At 34.7% G+C, this 22,699-nt stretch overlaps 1 protein-coding gene across 2 annotated transcripts in view; it reads left to right on the top strand.

Annotated features, from left to right (window-relative positions):
* LOC113073053 (voltage-dependent calcium channel subunit alpha-2/delta-1-like) overlaps positions 1-22,699 on the top strand; it is an 85,924-nt gene that overhangs the window by 38,382 nt on the left and 24,843 nt on the right. For both annotated transcript variants that reach the window (XM_026245925.1, XM_026245926.1), the window contains exons 7-18: positions 659-790; positions 2,487-2,556; positions 2,696-2,746; positions 2,937-3,036; positions 10,404-10,562; positions 11,032-11,136; positions 11,772-11,850; positions 11,984-12,033; positions 12,128-12,211; positions 12,298-12,375; positions 14,289-14,369; positions 15,936-16,010. In XM_026245925.1, coding sequence (XP_026101710.1) covers positions 659-790; positions 2,487-2,556; positions 2,696-2,746; positions 2,937-3,036; positions 10,404-10,562; positions 11,032-11,136; positions 11,772-11,850; positions 11,984-12,033; positions 12,128-12,211; positions 12,298-12,375; positions 14,289-14,369; positions 15,936-16,010 — 1,064 coding nt within the window. The remainder of the gene's footprint in view (positions 1-658; positions 791-2,486; positions 2,557-2,695; positions 2,747-2,936; positions 3,037-10,403; positions 10,563-11,031; positions 11,137-11,771; positions 11,851-11,983; positions 12,034-12,127; positions 12,212-12,297; positions 12,376-14,288; positions 14,370-15,935; positions 16,011-22,699) is intronic.

Here is a 22,699-nt window from a genome sequence, read left to right as displayed (position 1 = left end):
GTTGGAATTAGTAAGGATCATGTTCTGAAGGATTATGTAAGTGACACTGAAGACTGGAGTAATGGCTGCTCAATATTCAGCTTTACTATAACAGAAATAAATTACCTTTTAAATTATAATATATTCAAATGGAAAACAGTTATTGTAATAATATTTCAAAATATTACTGTTTTACTGTAGTGTTCACCATATTATTTTTGTATTATTGCGATATTGTTGGGTTTTGAATTAGTTTTTATTTTATGTTTACAGTTTATAGTTATATAGTTTTAGTTTTTAAGTATTTCAAGTTAAACTTAACTGAAATGAGACACTGTTAAAGGCTTTTTATGGAACCACTCAGACAGGTTCTTCTGTGGCATTGTGAAGCACCTTTATTTTAAGAGTGAACCACTGTTACAAATTAATTTACCAAATTATTTGTTCAGATAAACATAAGCTAGAAAAGCTATAATGTGCTATAGTGCATCTAAGAATAAGAGTTCACCATAGTAAAAAAAAATAAAAAAATAAATAAATAAACCTTTGTTGACCACTAATCTGCATATTGGAATAATAAAAAAAAGCAAAGTCTTTTGTTACATCTAGATTCCAGACTGAACTCGTAACAAATGATCAATGAAATACTAAACATTGTATGTTATTGCCTGTTTTCCAGCAACCATTGTGTTAAATGAGCTGAACTGGACTGAAGCATTGGAGGATGTCTTTAAGAAAAACCGAGAAGAGGATCCAACGCTACTATGGCAAGTGTTCGGCAGTGCTACTGGATTAGCTCGCTATTACCCAGGTAAGTGCTTATAGTGTCTGTTTTATTCTGAACTCACACATTTCAGTGCATGTTACAATGAGAATCACACACACACACAGATACACATCCTCCCCATCCCTTTGCAAGACTCCGCTGTCTCTAATTGGTAAACATAGCATGCAGTCCCAGCTCAGATTACACCAAATTTTCATAACAAATTATAATATAAAATATCTCAGCAGCTCAGCAGAGAGCTTATTGTATTCTTCTGAGATTTAATGATGACAGAGGAGAAAAGTAATTAGGTGCTCAATTCATTTTCATTACTTTCAGATTTGTAATTGGTAAGGTTTTACAAAAAAAAAAACGTTGCATATAAATAGTGTATCAGCCACCATTGAACCCCCGTCCCCTAAGAGTTTGCATTTCTGAAATGAATATGTGTTGTTTGTAAAGGAATAATTCTCCAATAAATCTGCCACCCTTATGTTTTTGCTAAACCTATATGACTTTTGTTTCTTCTGCAGGATGCAAAAGCTAAATTTTGGAAGAATATGGTTATTCTTTTTCATATAGTGAAAGTGAGTAAAGACAGCGGCTGTCAATCTTCAGAAAAGAAGGATCATAAAAGAGGTCCATATAACTTCTGAAGCCATACAAACACTTTGTGCGAGGAACAGATCAAAATTATTCACTGATAGTCTCCACTTTGCTATAAACAGTTAAAGCTGGATCATTGAATAATTGAACTGGATAAAACTAAATAATTGAACGAATCATTGTTTCAATTGATGTATGAACCAGATTAACTCAAAAGAATGATTCATTCACAAATGTTTTTCTCATGAATGCTTTTGAATGCAGCATGAAGAGCAAAAGGCAATATTTTCAGTGAAATATCAGTTACAAAAAACCCTACTTGAACTTGCATCATCACAATTTTTTAAAATTACTGGCATATTAATCAGTTCCTCTTTATCAGACTCTGAATATAGTGCACAAGTAATATGGACCACTTTGATGATTTATTTAAGGTTTAAAAATTTTTTTTATTATTATTATTATTATTATGGTGTTTAAAGACCTTAGTCCTCATTCACTTTTATTATATTAAGAGGAAAGCCTGGTTTAGTCTTCAGAAATTCATCATTTATATTCCATGGAAGAAAAAAGTCATATGGGCTTGTAGCGACATTTTGGGTGAAGTATTCCTTTAAGACTGTAATATAATAAGATGTGTGCTCCCAGCTATTGATTGTCTCGTTATAGAAAAATATGCGCCTATAAAATATTGATTCTTGTAAACTTCAATTAATTATAGCTGGCATAACACTGGTCGATTACTTTGTTACGGCCAAATCGCCTGTCAGCATTTACAGCTGCAATCCACTCACTAAATGTCAGAACCAACGTGGGATGCCATTTATGAGGAAACACATCTTGTTAGATGTTCAGCTGTGATAGTCACAGGTGAGCACCCTCATTTGCACCAGGTTATTTTCTCCATTAAAGAGAAAAATCGAAGCTGAAATTCTACTGGGGCCACCAAAGCCCTATTTCCCCCCACATGTCGGCTCACTGCAGTCAATATGAACCACAAACCACCCCCCACTGGTCACACAAACAGGTTTCTAGCAAGGCTTGCTGATGTGCTCATGACAGAGATGTGACAAATCAAATGGATTTCGGGATCAGGGGTCACTCATATTTCCATATCCTGTCTCTGTCCATTCAGCTTCCCCTTGGATGGATGCCAGGAAAACACCCAGTAAAATCGACCTGTATGATGTGCGCCGGCGACCTTGGTACTAATATGTGTTTCTGTGTGTGCGCTCTGAATTATTTGTGTCTGTTCCCTTTTATTCTTGAACCTTTTATTCTTTGTTCTCTCAGTTTAAAATTCTCCTTGAAAGAGATCCAGAATATTTCTTTCTTTGTATCCAGGTATGTTCAAGGTGCCGCTTCGCCCAAGGACATGCTGATTCTTGTTGATGCGTGAGTATTATGTGTATGTGCTTTTTTGCATCAATTTGCATTTAGTCTTACATGCTCTATCCATCCATCGATGATAAGAAAATAAAAACATAAACATCATATAGTTGTCATTTTACTCACCCTCGTGAGTTTTCTTTGTTGTGTGAACTTTATTTTTAACTGCTGCTGTGCTTGTACTGGTGTGTTGCAGGAGTGGAAGTGTGTCTGGACTGACCCTTAAATTGATCCGAACTTCTGTCAGTGAAATGCTGGAGACACTTTCTGATGATGATTATGTCAATGTTGTCCATGTAAGTAAAATCATATGGCATGGGTGCACACTGTTTACAAAGTAACATTGTAACTAGTAAAATTGCATTTTCTCAATCTGGTTTTCACATTTCCATATTTTTCCAAGCAATTCTGGAACATTGTTTTGCACCAGTACGTTTTTTTCTAGAATTTGTTGGTTTTGTTGTAATATTCCTAACTTGTATTTTGCTTAGGATAGCGTCCAATTAGCATCTGCTAAATGAGTAGCCTACATGTAAATAGCGATAATGGTAGCAACATTTTGGAGTCTCGTTGAACAAAGAGTTCTGTTGCAAAGATGTTGTTTTCTTTATAGTTGTTAAAGGAATAGTTCGCTCAAAAATAGAATAAAGATGTAGATGAGTTTGTTTCTTTATCAGAACAGATTTGGAGAAATGTAACATTACATTACTTGTTCAGCAATGGATCCTCTGCGGTGAATGGGTGCCGTCAGAATGAGAGTCTAAACAGCTGATAAAAACATCACAATGATCCACAACCAATTCACAAACTCCAGTCCATTAATTAACATCTTGTGAAGTGAAAATGTGTTTGTATTAAATAAATCTGTCAATACGTTTTTATTTTTAAACTGTTGCTTCCAGTTCAAAATTTAGTCTACTGTCCATAATAATGCAACCCCCAGTCAAAAATTGACTCATCTGAATCAGGAGAGAAATATGCACAAATCAAGAATACAGATTTGAGACGTGTTTTACTTGTGGATTTTTGTGATGTTTTTATCAGCTGTTTGTACTCTAATTTTGACGGCACCCATTCACTGCAGAAGATTCAAAGGCAAGTGATGTAATGCCAATTTTCTCCAAACCTTTTCCGATGAAGAAACAAACTCATCTACATCATGGATAGTCTGAGGGTAAGTACATTTTCAGCAAATTTTTGGTAGACTATCAGATGCTCATCCTCATGTAATTCAAAACCTATGTGAAGTTCGTTCTTCCAAGAAATATGCATTTCAGTTGATCTGTTAGTATCCAAAAAGTGTCGCTTCACTGCATTAGCAACTTTGTGGATCTAATAAAAGTTGTTTTCACTACTTGAAGTTTGGAGGACTAAATTTGGTTGTCGAAAGTGCTTTAAGAAGAAAAATGTGTGTATAAATAACAAACAGTGTGTGTGAACAGAATGGGATTAATTGCTGAGAAGAGTGTGACAAGTGTATTTAGCTACAGCTGTACAGTAAAAATGGAACAAGACACTGTTACTTGGAATTCAATTTTAAGTGAGGAGTATCTAGTGTTTGTGGGTTGCAGGTTGCTGTGTGATGCAACAAGAGTATGTGTGTGTGAGACAGAAAGAGAGAGAGAGAGATAGAGACAGAGGAGTTGTAATGAAATATGGATCTGGCTACAGCTTGGCACTTGAAAACAGGCGCTTAACGAAAAGGCTGCTTCTTGGCTCTGTGTGCTGAATTGGAAATGGCTGGACAAAGCGAGAGGAAGATATCAGCCTGAGTGAGAAAGAGAAGGCCAGAGAAAGAGGGAGGAAATTGCTGTATATCATTCGTCTTGGAAGGAGCCTCCAATCCATCTTGGCTAGCTGAGCTTTTTCTTTGGTGCTGCCAGCTTTGTTCTCAACTTTTCCTCTGGCCAAAGGAGCTCATAGTATGCAAGTGCATTATTTCATTATTCGTTTTATTACAGCCAAAAATGAAGATTGTATCATTATTTACTTACACCTATGATGTTCCAAACCTTAATTGCTTTTTGCCTCTATGTCCTTTTCAATTAAAATAAACATAAAGCTTTCAAGCACTTTATGTAAGTACGTTACATCAAGCCTACTGTTGCTGATGAATGATTCATTTGAGTCAGACAAATGATTCTGATTCTTTCACATACGTAGATTTATTTATTAATCACAATGGTCTGTTCCTCTTGACAGCTCACTTGAGAAAAATATTGTGAATAATAAATTTAAATGTGTGTATTGCTGACACTTTGCATGAATTCAGAGGACTTGGAATATTGTGGGCAAGTCATATTGACCACATTTATGATGCTTTTATGTTGCTTTGGTGGCCTTAAGCTGGAAAGCTTTAGTCCCTATTATTGTAACTACATGGAAAAGAGCATAAAAAGAAAAATCGGTAACACTTTAGAATAAGGTTCCATTAGTTAATGTTAGTTAATGTATTAATTAACATGAACAAACAATGAATAATACATTTATTACTGTATTTATTCATCTTCGTTAATGTTAGTTAATGAAAATACAGTTATTCATTGTTAGTTCATGGTAATTCACAGTGCATTAACTAATGTTAACAAGCACAACTTTTGATTTAAATAATGCATTAGTAAATGTTGAAATTAACATGAACTAAGACTTATAAATGCTGTAGAAGGATTGTTCTTGCTTAGTTCATGTTAACGAAAGTAGTTAACTAACATTAACTAATGGAACCTTATTCTAAAGTGTTACCGAAAAATCTTGTTCAGTTTTTGTACTCAGGGTTATATTACCCCCAAAATCATGCTTGGCATCCCACATTTCTTAATCTTCAGTGAGTAAAGTTTGATTCATTTATTGTTTTCACTTCTCAGGGGATTGTGAGGTTTTCATGCATTGGGGAATCACTGTTCCGATAAAGGATTAGCTCTGTGAGATCTGTCAACAGGATTCGCTTCAGGGAGCGTATGCCAATGAGAGTGTAGAGTGGTTATGTGTGTGAGTAGTTTGTGTGTATTTGAGCGAGAATGCATCAGTTGGATACCCGAAGATCAAATCTGGAGTGTGTGTTTTTACAGATCAGTAGTATTAAAGCATCTGTGGTTTTAAATAAAAGGGCTTTGTAGGCATTGTGTTGGTTGAATTTATAAATCTATTATATGGTAGTGATTTTATAGAATACTGATCACCACCAGTGTAAACAACAAGTGCAATAAATATGGTAACTGTTTAGTTTTTATTATGATCAATATACAGTTTTATGACTTTAGCAATGCAATACAAATAAAATATAGAATAATTTAATTAAGGTTTTAATTAAGCTTCCCTCGTGAATATGTATACGTTTTGCTTGATAAACAAAGCCAAGCCCTTCTTTTGCAAGATATATCATGCATTCCTGTCAAGTTACAGTGAAGAACAAGTCTTGGAATAAACATTTATTGTAAAACAGGCTGCGTTTGGAATTTCATACTAGTGTGCTGCTTACTGCATACAGCACAGTACATATGTATACACAATATATGCCTGCTACTGGTGTTTGTGTGTGTGTGTGGTGTGTGTGTGTGTGTGTGTGTGTGTGTGTGTGTGTGTGTGTGTGAGTGTGAGTGCTGCACGGGGGCTCTCGACTGTCTCCGACAAACAAATGTTGCTCATTTTAACAAGGGTTTGTAATATGATGCCACATACACAGTTACCAAGGCTCTCATAACAACATCTCAAGGATTTCATAAATCTTCATATATTTTTGAAAAGCCATCTGAAGGAAATGACGAGATTTGGTCATTTGATCATACAGTGGGCCAGTGATGCAGGCGGTTACACACAGGATCATAAAAATGGGTTTGGGTTACGCATCTGAGTGTAAAATACATCACATCTAAATGAAAACAATTCATGAGAACAATGTGTTGATTATACAATTTAATATTAATTTCACAAAAATATTCGAACATTGTGTATAGTTTTTTTTTCCTATCCAAAATAGAATTTCTCATCTATTTTCAGTTTGGTGCACCAAAATAATAAAATGTGATTAAAATTGCCTAAATTTCACACATTGCATTGCATATTTAATCAAACCATTTGAATCAAACCATGATCAAAGCAAATATTTACACTGTTAATCATGCTGCATAATCCCTAATTAATTGAATCTATAATTCAAATATGTTTTATTTGTATTTAAATATTTTTAAGGCTGAGTCAAAGCAGGTGAAACAAATGCATGTTTGCTTCTTTCATAGATAACACGACATTCAGCCTTGTCTTAACATAAGAGCTGTAATCATTATAGATGCATATCCATGCAAATGTGACATTTATAGAAGACGAGACAAAGGAAATACTGTATGCCATATTATGATAAAACATTCTTTCTCTTTGCTGATCAGCTAAAGTGTCTCAAATTTCAGTTATTGTCTGAATAAATATTTAGGTTATTGATACTCATCAGGGCTCTGCTGTGGCAACCACCACTGTATTGTTCAAAGGTATTACCAGATTCATCATTTATATTGACTCATCAGTACAGAAATGATTTTCATAGGAAATGATTGACTAGTGCAATTGACCTGCAGCATGACAAATAATTTGAACGTTGAACATAGATTACAGCTTAAAATTGGTCCCTTGTGGTTATTCTGGTTTTAATATGTGGATTTATTGTATGAAACATGTCCCTTTCTCTGGTTGGAGATGAAGAATGGAATAAGATTCTCAGTTTATGAATCCCCCCCACCTCCCACACACAATCTGTACAGGGTTTACTCCCTCTCTAAAAAGAAAAAAAAAATGCAAATGTGACCTTAATATCTACCATCAAATTTATGCTTCCAGAATCTCTGTAATATCTTAATTGTTTCCTCTATAGAGCAGTGAGACTAAATAGTGAGTGCTTCTCAGATTTGTATTTTTGGTTGTCTCTTCTAAGGTTTCAAAAGTGATTTTAACCATGTATCTAACTGCTTTTGCATTTTCCAGCATATCAAGGCAGTTCATTTAATAGCTGTTATTTATACTGTGGTCTACACTGCTTGATTCTGGTTCATCAAGAACAGTGGTTGCCTGTTTATTTTTATGTTTATTTTTGTATAATAATTTGTATCACTCCATGCTCTTTCTTCTCGCATACTACACTAATTTAGCTTAAATACAGAATAAAAGCAATATTTTATTTTCACTTACCATTTAATTTTCAATTATTCTAATACGCGAGAAGAAAGAGAGTTTGGAATGTATCACCTGCCTTGATTGTGGGCTTTTCTAGAAAATAATAATAATAATAATAATAATATAAATATTAATGACAAATATTTAAACTCTGGATTATGCAACTTAATTAAAGGCATAAATATTTGCTCTGATAATAATTTGATTAGATTCAAGTTATATAATAAACAATGCAATTCACCATGGAAATTTTGTGAATATATTATGCTTATTAAATGGCTACTTAATAAATGAAAATAAAATATTGATTTAATTTTGTGAGTAGCTATGTAATATGTCATTATTCAGCATAATCCATATTTAAAATATTTTATTTATATGTATATAATAATATCTAAAACTTATTGTTCTAAGGCTAAGCTTATGCTTATATTTTTTTGAGTAAACTTTTTCTCAAAATCATCCACAAATAATGCTTATTTCACTCAAATATGGAGGTGCATAAGCTCAGATCAATGAGGCCTATGATGAATCAGTTCCAAAAAAGACCCTTCTCCTCCATATTGTGGTCGTAATTCTATTTTTATTTTTCCATAGGACTTTTCAAAGAAGCAACTGAGGAAATGTTAATACTTAACTTAAAGCATAATTGAAAACTCCTTTAATTCCCCTGAGCTGTGAACGAGCAACCCATGAGCAATAAAACGTTCCTCTGTGGAAAGCCGTGACAGGACAGAACTAGAGCGTTGTTGTTATAATCAACGAAGCCGTCTACACCGTGAGTGTGCACCGTCTGGTGTGTGTAGGGGTCTGTGTACCATCAGTGTGTCCTATTCCTCTATTTATATCTCACCGTATGCTGAGAGCAGTGAGTCACGGGCCTCTGTGGCGATAATTCCGAGCGTTAATTAAATATTCAGTCAACGCTAGAGCGACTAATCGAACCGTGACTCTTTGGTTCATTCAGCAGACACTGTGACATCCGGCTCATTCAACAGAGCACAGACACCTGATCCCACAGTTACATCAATGACTGGTGCATGTGTCCTAATGAAGCAGACGTCACTCTCTGTCCAGCCAGAAAATCAAAGTCGGGAAGCCTTTTGAGTTGACATCAATGACAAATAAGCACTGGATCATTAAAAATAGATGGAAAACTGCACTACGGTAAACATGGGGGTTTTTGGAGGTGTATTCTGCATGCATTTGCCACAGAAAGTGCATCATGTGCTTTTTCACATCCTCAGGGAGAGCTGGAGATATAGTGATCATTTAAATTTTTGCATGAGCTTGCACATACCTCCTCATTAGCCATAATTGACTTGCACTTTTTAATTATTCTGACTTTTCACAATGTTGGGGTTATAGGAGGCACCGTCACTGGATAAGGTACAAATTGGTGTCCAATTAAGCATCAGAGGATCATTTATTTATTTTTTTTTGTAGTGAGAACTGTTTGATAAGTTGAATTAACTATTAACTGTCTAAAAATTAACATAAAATGAAAAGTAGCTAGTTTTAAACACATGCAGTGTCTCTTTTTCCCCTTTAATATGGTGATTGTTTCCTAACTCTCTTCTAGTTTTATTTGCCAATTTTATATATATATATATATATATATATATATATATATATATAATACTTTCACCAACCAATTTGTATTTCCTTTATTAGAAAATAAACACTAAAAAACTTGCTGACTATAACTAAATAAATCTATCCACAGAGGTCTTGAATATATCCGTAAACTTACAGAAATGTTAATCAATAATTCTATTTTATTATTACCTTTTCGTTTTATTATTTCTCTCTCCTTTTTTTATTTTTTTATTTTTTACTTTTGATCCCTAAATACCCTGTACATTTTATTTAACTTATTTGATTAATCGTAGGGTACATTAGGGTACATCTATTACTATACATCTATAGCTATTTAAATCTGATTATTTTCCTGCTCATTACAATAGATAAGAAATAAAACTGTTCATTTAATATTGATTTTAACATCATGAGGTTGAAACCATGAAAAGTGACTTTATTTTTAGGATTTTTTTCCTTATTTGTGGACTATTTGAGCCTGCAGTAAACCATGTACTGTTTTCCCTTCTTTATCCTCCCGCATTCATTCTTCCTCTTTTTTCCCTCTATTTCCATCCTCCACCCAAGTGTATTTTCTTGTACCCAATCTCTCATGCTTTGAAGCAGCAGGTTCACAGGGGTCAGTCGCAATAAGTGACAGAACACAGAGAGCCCTATCTGAACAGAAAATTAGAAACTTGTAAGGGTATCCAGCTTGTCAGCTCAAATTATTTTCACCACTGTACCACAACGCATGCGCATACTCTCAAACACCTGCCGAGATTCTGACCACAGTATACAGATCTTTTAAGTCACACAAACTTTTGTTGTGATTATTTTGCTTTGAATGTACAATGAGAAGACCAATGATTTTTCACTTACTGTATGCCTCTCTCTCTCTCTCTCTCTCTCTCTCCTTTTTCAGTTTAACACAAAAGTGAATAACACAGCGTGTTTCGACCACCTGGTTCAAGCTAACGTTCGCAATAAGAAGATCTTAAAAGATGCAGTGCAGAACATCACAGCCAAGGGCATCACCAACTATACCAAAGGCTTCGAATTTGCCTTCAGTCAGCTGTCAAATGTATGAGGATTTGCTGTATTTGGGAGATTTTGTTTGAAAAAATGTATCTATAAATAGAAAAAAAAAAACTGAACACATATTCAGTCTTTCTTCTCAGTCCCCCAGTCTGCACTTTGTGTGATTTCCTTTCAGGCTGGCTCAAAAGAATGTCTATAATAATGTAAAAGCTTATTTCACTCTGGGTCCTCTTTTTACCTGATGTTAAAATACTGTACAGTTTGAAAAGTTCAGTTTAAATAGAATTCTTCCCCCAGTCACTTATGGATTCAGTCATAAGCTGACTTAAGGCAAGAAATATATTGTACTAAGCCACAAGTCGAAGGCTGAAATCCTGGAATCACCTCTGCTTAGTATTTGTTAACTCGAAGGGTTCTGATGAACCCTGATGAAGTTTGAGTAGTAGTATTGTTGTGTTCTGCTGACCTCTGCTGGTCGTTCTGCGTAACTGCTATGATTGTGCTTATTTCAGCCAAACATCACCAGAGCAAACTGCAACAAGATCATAATGTTATTTACTGATGGGGGCGAGGAGAGGGCAGAGGAGGTCTTTAGCAGATACAACATTGACAAAAAGGTGTGTGTGAAGCTGGAGTTTACACGGTTTGTAATAAAACATTTCTAACTAACATGTAACATGTTGAAATAATGCACTTTAAACTATAACAATAGTTCTATGTGTGTGTGTGTGTTGTGTGTTTGTGTGTGTGTGTGTGTGTGTGTGTATATATACACACACACACATTATAAACTATAGTAGGTCCTAAAACAAGTGTCATCTATAAAAGAAAAAAAAAAATGCTTTATGTATTATATATGCAGCAAACCCCAAATTATTGCCAGCCCACATGAAAATGTTGTTGGATGTCAAAATGATTTTAAACATGAAGCCTCAAGTGCCACTCCCCCTTCCAGGATGCACTTTTCTTGATTGTTTTTTAAAGAATACACTATTCTTATAATGAAACAACAGTTTTTGTATGAATTGTTGGATCTAAATAAATAAGCAATTTGCAATTTAAAATTTTACAATGCAATATATTTACACACATTTTATAACACACCATAGTAAATTTTTTGCATTTTTTTCACTAATATTGGAGTAATATTTATTTATTTATTTTTCAGCTAAATATGACCCAGGCGTGAACTTTTTGGCATAATAATAATAAACTGTGCTCTGAATTAATATACTAAGCTGTCTGATTGCAGGTGCGTGTGTTCACATTCTCTGTGGGTCAACACAACTATGACACCGGGCCAATAAAGTGGATGGCCTGCGCTAATAAAGGTAAGTATTGCTCAGTCTGTGTTTGCCCCCTAGTGGCAGAAGCACAAAAATCATTCTTAAATCTCACAGTCTCCTTTTAGCAGGTTCAGCACCGGATTGCTAAAAATAAATAAACTAAATGATCTGTTTCTAGGATATTTCTACGAAATCCCATCCATTGGAGCCATACGCATAAACACACAGGTCTGTGTATTGCCAAAGCATTTCAAATGTGATTTGTTTTCATATGGTCCAAGGATGATCATCTGTTAATTGCTTTGTGTTCACTGTTTCTTAGGAGTATCTAGATGTTATGGGCAGGCCGATGGTCCTTGCAGATGCCAAACAGGTGCAGTGGACCAACGTGTACCTGGATGCTCTGGTATAGCCTTTTTTTATATAAACATCATAGAAACTGTAAGAGTGCATTGTGTTTGACTGTCTTTTGTGTTGTCTTCATGGCTTCAGGAGTTGGGCCTAGTCGTCACTGGTACGCTACCTGTGTTCAACAAGACCAAATCCAGGGAGGGCGGATCTGGAAACCAGGTCGGTCCATAGTTGATCTTGATTTTCCAGTTTATTTCAAAAGTATGGAAGCACTCACTCAGTTTTTTTTTTGTTTTTATTACTTTGCATAATTTTGGATGAAAGTGAAATAATTAAGACAATAAATAATTTGGAGTGACACATATGAAAAATGGGCATCATGTATTGACAGAAAAATCGAAACAAATCTATTTGAGCTTCTTTAGGGTAACACGGGTGACCGAACAAGACATATAAAATCTGGAATATCAGTTTTCTATTGTGGTATATTTTAAAATGTAATTTATTACTGTGATTGCAAAGCTGAATTTTCAGCATCATTACTCCAGTCTTGTGTTTCACATCATCCTTGAATTAGTGCTCAAGAAACATTACTTATTATTTTCATTCTTTTCACACACACACACACACATACACATACACACATATAATAAATTATTTGTATTAATTTTGATTCATTTTTGCTGAATAAGAGTTAATTTCTTACAAAAAAATTTAAATATTACTGACCCCAGATTTATCAATGTTTGTGTCAGTAGTGCTTGTCTTATGGTCAATTTTGTAAAAAACCTGAAAAAGTATTTGTCAAATTGATTCTATATATGTATTGTAAAAGGTTTACATTCTCTCTACATCAACCACAGCCTATATAGAAAATGCAAAGATTACTTCTGATTTGTTAATGTGTGTTGTTGCATCAAAAAATAAACAGTGTGCGATATATTGGTTTAACCCTTGTGCATTGTTCAAATTCACTACCACTACCCCACAAATTCACTAAGCCGTAATTTTGGCTTGATTTTTTTTTTTTTTTAACTTTTTATAACAGTCTTGGGCATGTCAAAGATTAGTAGCAACATTGGCTTTGATGCATTTTTAGTTTTTGTGCAGCATTAGATTTAATTTTTTTCTCCCTAATTTGTTGTTGGTGGCTGTTTTTGCCCCATTGACTTACATTATAACTTAATTTTTTGATTGCAAAGCCATGACACCATATACTAATTTATTCTTGATTGTTTGTGGTTTTCCCTTTTGGGAAGAGGTAAAATTTGTTATTTTTACAGTTGATCACTAGGTGGGAGCATTAACCCTTTAGATAGGCCTGTGCAAAAAAAGGCTTAGTTTCTGGCTTGTATATAAAGCTATATGGAGTATAACAGCCCAGAGTGTACTGTTGAGTTTTTGAAAAATTTCAAAAATCATTCCATTAGCTCAAACACAGAGAAAGTTATGGCCAAAATAAGACTCAACTTTACACGCTAGTGGACGAAAATGTCTCCAACAACGCATAATGGTTAAATGCACACAGGTCCTTAACCGCACAAACAAGATCAATGTTTCAAACTGTGCCCCAAAAAGCAAGAAGAAAAAAAACTTTTGAATGAACACACACCAGAACACCAGATGTGTCATTAACAGGCACAATGCTCTAATAATAGCCCAATTCTTGGAATAAACTGCTATTTTTGTCATGTTTAAAGGGGATAAAGCTGCTGACGCAAACCTCATTATCTCTTGAATGTATTAACCATGTGGACAGTGACCTTCTCAGGAACACTACGAAAGTAACAGATATGGAAAAGTAACAGTATCTTATCCTAAACTTTCCCAGTTGGGGATCATAAGATCCATACAGTACGTTGTTTGTCTAGTAAACCGGTTGACCCTTTGAAAGTTGCCGTTATTTTCCACTCACTGACTGCGTCACTGGCTTTTTTTAACATCTTTAACAAGGTTAACATCCATTTCCAGTATGGATGGAGGTTATTTTTAAACCGTTGCAACAGTTTGTGTTGTTGTGAAATCTCAAGGTCTTATGCTTTCCAGGCATAGTTTTGCATCATAGTTATTTGTAAATGTCACTCCATTTCATGTCAGAGTGGAAACCTTGTGTTTTTTTATCTCTTTTTTAGCATCAGAACCAGTTGATTTTAGGAGTGATGGGGGTGGATGTGTCTCTCGATGATATTAAAAGACTGACGCCCCGCTTCACAGTGAGTACCACAAACACAAACACAGTGAGCTTTTATGTTCCAGAATAAATGAAAGTGAAAAGGATAGCTGACCTAAAATGAATATTCCATCATTATTTACTCAAACCCAGATTGTCCAAATCCATTTTTCTTCTGTGAAACAACAAAGATAATGTTATGATGAATGATCACACTTTTTTAATACTATGAATGTGAATGAGGCCTTGAAGACAATCTCCAATAATAATAATAAAAAAAGCGCCATAAAATAATCATCCAGAAACTGGTGAAATAAAAAAAGTGTAAATTTCAGTCTTCATTTACATATAATCTTCATGTATATTTGTTCAAAAGTTTGGGCTCTGTAAAGTTTATTTTAATGAAATTATTAATTTTATTTTAAGGACACATTAAGTTGATCAAACGTAACAAATATATATATTTTTTTTAAATAAATGTTGTTCTGCTGAATATTCTAGTCATTAAATAATTTAAAAATCTTTTTCATTTTCAGAATTTTCATAGTAAGAAATTTTTCCTTGAGCACCAAATCAGCATACTAGAATGATCTCTGAAGGATCATGTGAAGACTGCAGTAATAATGCTGAAAATTCATCTTTAAATCACAGGAATAAATTACTTTTTTGAGATGTATTAAATTATAAAACAGTCATTTTAAATTGTATTAATATTTTACAGTTTTAACTGTTTTTTTTTTTATCAAATAAATGCAGTCTTAGTGAACACATGAGACATTGAAAAACATAAAAAAAAAATCTTACCAACCGCAAACCTTTGAACAGTAGTGTAGAATAAAATATGAAGTGTCAGTTGTGTCGCACCAGTTTGATGTCAAAGACAAGACATGCAAGAATTGTATGGCTCCAAAAGACATAGTATGTAGCGCTTGAATCAAATGTACTAATTTTACGCTGTTTCGATGGTACTTTCTTCTTAGATTTGGTGCTTGACAGCCCTATTCACTTTCATTGCACTGAAAAAGAAAAGAAGAAAAAAAAAACGTTAGAAGAAAGCAAATCTGGTTTTGGGACGATGTGAGGGCACGTAAACGGCAACACGTTTTCATTTAGGGTGAACTATTCCTTGAACGCTACATAATTCAATTTATAAGAGAACAAAGCTAAGCTCATGTGTTAGATGTTTTCTTTGTGGACTCTTTGAGTCCCTGTAATAAGAATAACACGGCACGCATAAGATAAATGCGCTATTGTTCTGCGGTCTGCCTCCTTACAGTAAGATTGCTCTTAAGAGGACGTAAGCCCTTGTACATTACATCTGTTTGTACTTACATTTGATTTGTAAATGGTTGTGATTTTCTGTTAAGCTTAGAGGAATGTTTCCAGATGAACCGACACATTTGATTAACACTAAGTATTGGGGGGGTGATTGACAGCTCGGGATGGTGTTCTCCAGGGATATTAGACACTATCCCGCTAGTGAGAGATTAAACACCGCATCTTTGAGGAACCAGGCCCATTTGGTCCAAGCAGGGACTTGGGTTTGATGGTGGTCTTCTGTTTTGAGGTGTCCTCACTGTTCTCCTATTTCCATTTTGTTGCATTTCAGATTGGTCCTAATGGATATTATTTCGCAATCGATCCTAACGGTTACGTGCTGCTCCATCCAAACTTGCAACCAAAGGTACCGAAGCATTTTCTCCACTCAAATACCTCAAATATGACATCACAGCACATTTATGACACAGGAAGAGGTTTTTCCTTGTACGACATTGGTGTTATTTAACATCTTTAATCTTTGTATCTCTCTCTTTGTATCTCTCTGTGTATATGTGCTGTATATTTATGTTCATTCATGTGTTACAGTTAATTTGCTCTCAGTATTGCATTTATACTTCAAGTCATTCAAGTCACAAGAATTTATACATTCAAGTCAAGTCATTTATACTTCAAGTCATTGAATCTCCCACAGGTTAATTAATGAAGAAGGTTGTTGTGGAAGCCCATTTCCACCACATAAGACAAAAAATACCAAAATTGTGATCAAATAATTATATAATAATTATTTGACATACATGGTATTAAGTAATAATTATTATATAGTAAATCATAATTATGAGATATAAAGCCTTAATTATAAGATTAATTCATTTCCTTATAGCAGACTATTTTGACTATGTCAGATGTTATTACTTTTATGTTAGAAAACTAACCTTATGTCATCATTCAAGTTTTGTATGTCATAATTATGATTTGTGTGCCATTTGGTGCAGTTTAAATTTTCCGATTGCAGTGCACTGAATTTTGACATATTTCAATACCCATCCCCAATATCATCCTTTTTACATATATTTCATATCCATTCATGTATTTTTATAAGCGCATTTTTTAATCACATCCAAAATAAAAAATTTTGATCACATAATACATGTATGCGTGCACAGTGTTATTATGTATACATAAATACATACACGTACATGTGTTATAAAATATATACATATAAATTATATATAAACAAAGCATATTTTTCTTAAATATGTAAATGCATGTGTGTGTATTTATATATACATAATAGATTACACATATATATTATGTAAACAAAAACATTTATTTTGGATGCTAATAATCATGATTTTTTTTTTATCGATAATATCACATTACATTTATCTTTCCAGTGACATAAACAGAAAGATCAAGCATCTGCGAGTGATTCAGCTCATATCATTATTGACAAGTGTATCTGACCTCATATGTAAAGCTGTAGATTTAGAATGTACGAACATGCATTTGCGGTGTGTAAACAGGCGCTCATATAGCTTTTCCTTTGGATCGGCGCACACAGCCTCTTTGCTGTGTGAGCTTTGCACATAAATACATTTGCAAAATCGCCCAAAGTAAGATGACGTGCTTTTGGCAGCGAACCTGCATACATGTTTCTCAATGTAGCTCCCCTAAACTTTTTACCAGTCTGTTTGCAGGTTCCTTTGATTCTGGTATCCCATCAAACACACAGGCCGGTCTGTATTTCATCGTTTAAACAAAGAATGTGAAAGAGAAATGTGATCGTGTGTGTGTTTTCAGGGTCATAGTTTATCCTTGGTCTGGATGGTAAAAGCACCGTCCATCACGCAGTCTTAGACAACCCCAGCCCACCATGACAATCTCATAAGTAAAAGAAGTTAAATGTATTAAATATGTCATATCTGGTTGGTTGTAGATTAAAAATAGTTTAGACATTCTCTGATTTAAGCTCAAAATGCAATCACAAAGAGTTCAACATGTGCAGGACTCAACAATAAGGATGATTTGGGGCCAGTGTGAGATCTAACATTCATCACAAACATTTGGTTTTAGGTCATGTATTTATGCTATGTGATTATGCTAATTAATGTTTGTAACCAAGGTAACGTTAACTAGGCTGCTAATTTAGTTTTTTGTTGAAATTGTGACTTATGATAGCAATAGTCATGTCATACACAAATAAGTAACATTTTGCACCAAATTCCATTGCTTTTTCAAAAAGTTTGAATTCATAGTTATAGAGGGTTTATTTTTTTATATAGTCATAGGGATATGATGTTTTTTTACAAACCCGATTCCAAAAAAGTTGGGACACTGTACAAATTGTGAGTAAAAAAGGAATGGAATAATTTACAAATCTCATAAACGTATATTTTATTCACAATATAATATAGATAACATATTAAATGTTGAAAGTGAGACATTTTGAAATGTCATGCCAAATATTGGCTCATTTTGGATTTCATGAGAGCTACACATTCCAAAAAAGTTGGGACAGGTAGCAATAAGAGGCCGGAAAAGTTAAATGTACATATGAGGAACTGCTGGAAGACCAATTTGCAACTTATTAGGTCAATTGGCAACATGATTGGATATACAAAGAGCCTCTCAGAGTGGCAGAAGTCAAGATGGGCAGAGGATCACCAATTCCCCCAATGCTGCCGCGAAAAATAGGGGAGCAATATCAGAAAGGAGTTTCTCAGATAAAAATTGCAAAGAGTTTGAAATTATCATCATCATCTACAGTGCATAATATCTTCCAAAGAATAGGAGAATCTGGAACAATCTCTGTGCGTAAGAGTCAAGGCCGGAAAACCATACTGGATGCCTGTGATCTTCGGGCCCTTAGATGTCACTGCATCACATACAGGAATACTACTGTAATGGAAATCACAACATGAGCTCAGGAATACTTCCAGAAAACATTATCGGTGAACACAATCCACCGTGCCATTTGCCGTTGCCGGCTCAAACTTTATAGTTCAAAAAAAAAAAAAAGCCATATCTAAACATGATCCAGAAGCACAGGCGTTTTCTCTGGGCCAAGGCTCATTTCAAATTGGTAATGATAAGGAAATATATTAAAATGGAAATTGGCTACTTTAAATAAATAAAATAAATTAAATATTTCAAACTATTAAAAACCCTACAGACCCCAAACTTTTAAACTGTAGTGTATGTAGCATTATGTTTCATTTCTTTCTTGTATATGCATCAGACAGAATTGTATTTATTTATTTTCATTTTATTTGGCTCGATTGAACATTTTGACATTGTAGGTAAAAATACAGCCCCACACCGAAACAGCAAAAAAAAAAAAAAAAAAAAACTCTTGATTGATTTCCCTACTCTTTCAGCTTTTGTGCTAGAGGACACCTGACATGTGAGTTGGGGCAAGTGCTGAAACATGTCAGTGTTATTGCTTAAATGCTAGGTCAGAGAAGTACGATGTTTGCTGTTAAATCTACATTAAAATAACAAAGCTCCAGGTCTTATATATGGAGAATATCAACTTCAGTCCACAAGACAGTCAAATCAAACATACAGAACACATTTCCATCCTTGGCGTCAGTAAGAACGAATGTTATGACATTCTTCCATCTTGCCTCAAAGCTCCATCCTTCAGCTTTTGGATTAAAAGAAGCGACAAAGACTTGGAGATTTCTTCCACTCCCTGTCTTTCATATGGGACAGCCTTTGAAAAGATTTCACCGAAACAACAATTTTTTTTTTTTTATGTGCTCATCTAAATCGTTAAAGGCATAAAAACAAGCGAAATGCATGTGCCATGACAAACATACAGTAAACACCAGCCTTATTGCTCCCAGCGGACTCCATGTGCGGAACAGGCTGTGTGATCCGCTCGGTTTTACTTTAGTTTAGCGAGCCGGCTCTGATCACATCTGAAGGCTTGATCTCTCAAGGACAGATGTTGAGATGCGATCTGGTGCGGCCGCAGATTGGCAGGCTGATTGAGAGAGACACGTAGGCATGGATTGAATCTCTGAACCGTGGATACCATACTTAACCCCGAGCAGCGCTGATATGCAAACACAAGCCCCTAAACCATGGGGTGCCAGATCTACTGGAAACAGTTCAAAGTGCTCCACCAGTATCCAGCAGTGCAAAACACATGACTGAATTAGTCGGTTAAAGTTAAGAGAAAGCATCTACTCCGAACGAACTTTGGAGAGTCTTTCAAGGAGACTTTGAACACTGCAGGAAGGGCTAATTTGATTTTGACAGTGTAGAAATTGAGCAAACCCTCATAGTATGTCAGCCATATGTTGTCTGCTCGCCAGAGATAGAAATAATTGTGTTCAAACAGTAGGAAGGCCTACACGATGGCAATCGATTTATAGCATGCACTTTTATTTCTTTCAAACGGTCTGATCTATGATGGATTATCGTGTTTTACAATGACAGTATTGTTAACAAGTGTGGTCTCTTTCAAAGCTCAAGTCACTATTTGGCGCCCATAAATAACCCTCTTTCTGTTTCCACTGAAATCCTCTCCATATTTCTCATTAGAACAGGATTCAGAGCCGTCGCCGCAGGCTAAGTAAAAAGCTTGCTCTTACGTTCCCTGAGGTGAGACCATGCAAACTGTGGTAGATGCAGTCCGTTCTGTCATAGAAATAGAGTGACTTTGCACTAATATTGTAGTATGATATCTAGAATGCCTTCCTAACCGTAATCTTAGAGGCATTGTACTGTAGTTTATATATTGCCAAAAAAAATCATTACTGAGCATACTGTAGTTTTAGAACCCCTTTGCTACATATAGCCACTTTATACACAACACATATGTACTCAGCAAGAGGAAGAATAAATAAATCCAATCAATTTCTTTCAGCCTTAATTTGCTATATATACACTCACAAAAAAATCACAATTCAGACTTCCTTTTCTTGCAATTCCAAGGTTACCTCAGCATTTTTTTTCTGCCCCAGAACAAAACATAAGAAAGAAAGAACCTCTTGATTAAGACTTTTTTTCTCACAATTTTGACTGTACAACTCATAACTCAGAAATGCATGAAGAAGTCGGAATTGTGAGATAGAATTCTGACTCTTTTTCTGGGATTTTCAGACTTTTTAAATGATGAGGCTTTAATCTCACAGTTTTTTTTTTTGCCCCGGAATAAAAAAGGTATTTTTTTAATTTTTTTATTATAATTTATATAATATTTTTATTATAATATTTAAAAGGACTTTTTATTTCTCATTTCTGACTTTTTTCTCACAGTTTTGACTTTAAATCTCATAACTCCTGAATTGTGAGAGGGAAAAGTTTAAATTGTGAGATAAAAGCTGTCTTTTAAAAATTTTAAATTCAAGCTTCCCAAACAATAAAAAAAACATTTTCCGGATTCATAGGTCACTAAAAAGTTCAAAAGAACTTCTTATCTATTATGTTTTGCAGCAATGAAAAAAAAGTCTTTACTGACATTTTTGGCAATTTGATGCATCCTTGCGGAATAAATTCGTATTTATTTTGTTTCTTTCTCTTTTTTTTTATCTTGCTTTTTAACTTTTAAATGGTAGAATTTACCATTCCAACCCTGCTAGTTAAGCTAGTTTAGCTTGTTTAGCAGTCTAGTATGGATTCCAGCACGACAACACAGCATCCAAAAACATAGCATATGCTTATGATCAGTCATACTGGTGTTTTCAGCAGAAATATGACTTCAGTAAGTGTGTGTAACGGTTATCAGGAGTGCTAGCATGCCATCTGATGTTTGTTTGCGTCTACAGAGTGAGAGTTCATTGAGTTATTTCCTGTCTGGCGGATCAGAAAGATAATGGTTTTTATGTGTTCCAACCATTACCAGATACTACCAGAGTTCAGCCTAGCGTAGCACGTTCAGCTCTCGCATCCAATGTGTATCTCAAGCAGTCGGTATTCATGTCATGTGCTTGTAATCTTGAAGGATACAGTAATGATTTTTTCATACAGCAGATCTGTGTTCTCACTTGACCTCCATTTGTAATGCGAACAACAAAAAGATGATTTACTGTCCAAGTGAAAACACAAAAGTGAAAAATGAGAAGGAGAAAAGGGAAACGAAAAATGTTTGCTGAGACGGTACATTGCCTGTCCCACACTGGCATTATGGGGGAATTGACTGCCTGACATGTTTCACAAATTCTGCTGCTTTTTTTTTAATTCTGATTGGCAAAATGTCTTTGCTTTTTGTACTTGGACTAAAAAAAGATTTCCTTTCTAATATTAATTTGTATTAATCTAATAATTGTTTTGTATAACATAGATCCAATTCAAGAGATAATATGATAGGATATCTGCTTTTTGCAATCATTATGTATGTGTGGTAGAAAATAAATAGTTGACATATTTTCACAGCTAATATAAGAAGTGCCAGACATAGTTTTCGTCAGTCTCTCTCACGTTCTGCTAGATTGACACATGAAGCCGACACATGTCAGTCATATCTGGGCGATGTGGGGGTCCCCTGGGGGCCAGTAGCGGAGCAGAGGGCGACCCCGACACATTGAAATCCTTCCTCAGTGTCGTCTGTCTCTCATTACGCTCCTGCTTTCATATTCAGTGCTTCCCTTTGATTTCTTTCACATTTATATGTCCCTCTTCTTTCTTTGTTCTTTCTTTCTGTCCATATTTCTTTCTTTTTGTAATGGGATTGTTTTGTCTCATGTCATTCATTGTCTCTGTTTTGGATTCTGTCCGCCTCATCCTCTCCTCTGACCGCATTCATGCTTGAACTGCATTTTGCATGTAAGAGTCAGGTTGCCTCATTTCACCTTATAACGTTTCTCACATTATTAGATTTGGTGTAGGTGTCAGTGTTGTTAATGTGTACATAAGCAATGTGACTTGTAATACATACAGATGAACAAAATCATTCTTTTCAAAAAGGGAAACATTCTTTCTTGGAAATATTATTACCTCATAAAATGGAGCGAGGCACGTTTTTTTAAGCAATCTGTATTTTAATATTTGCATGGTTCTTGCTCAGAAACATGAATCATAATTCGACAGCGAAATTTAATGAAATAGGAACTGAGACGCAATGTCTCAATTTTATATTTTATG

Source organism: Carassius auratus, unplaced genomic scaffold, assembly GCF_003368295.1.
Source record: "Carassius auratus strain Wakin unplaced genomic scaffold, ASM336829v1 scaf_tig00011294, whole genome shotgun sequence".
NCBI lineage: Eukaryota > Metazoa > Chordata > Actinopteri > Cypriniformes > Cyprinidae > Carassius > Carassius auratus.
This window is presented reverse-complemented; position numbering and strand designations above follow the sequence as displayed.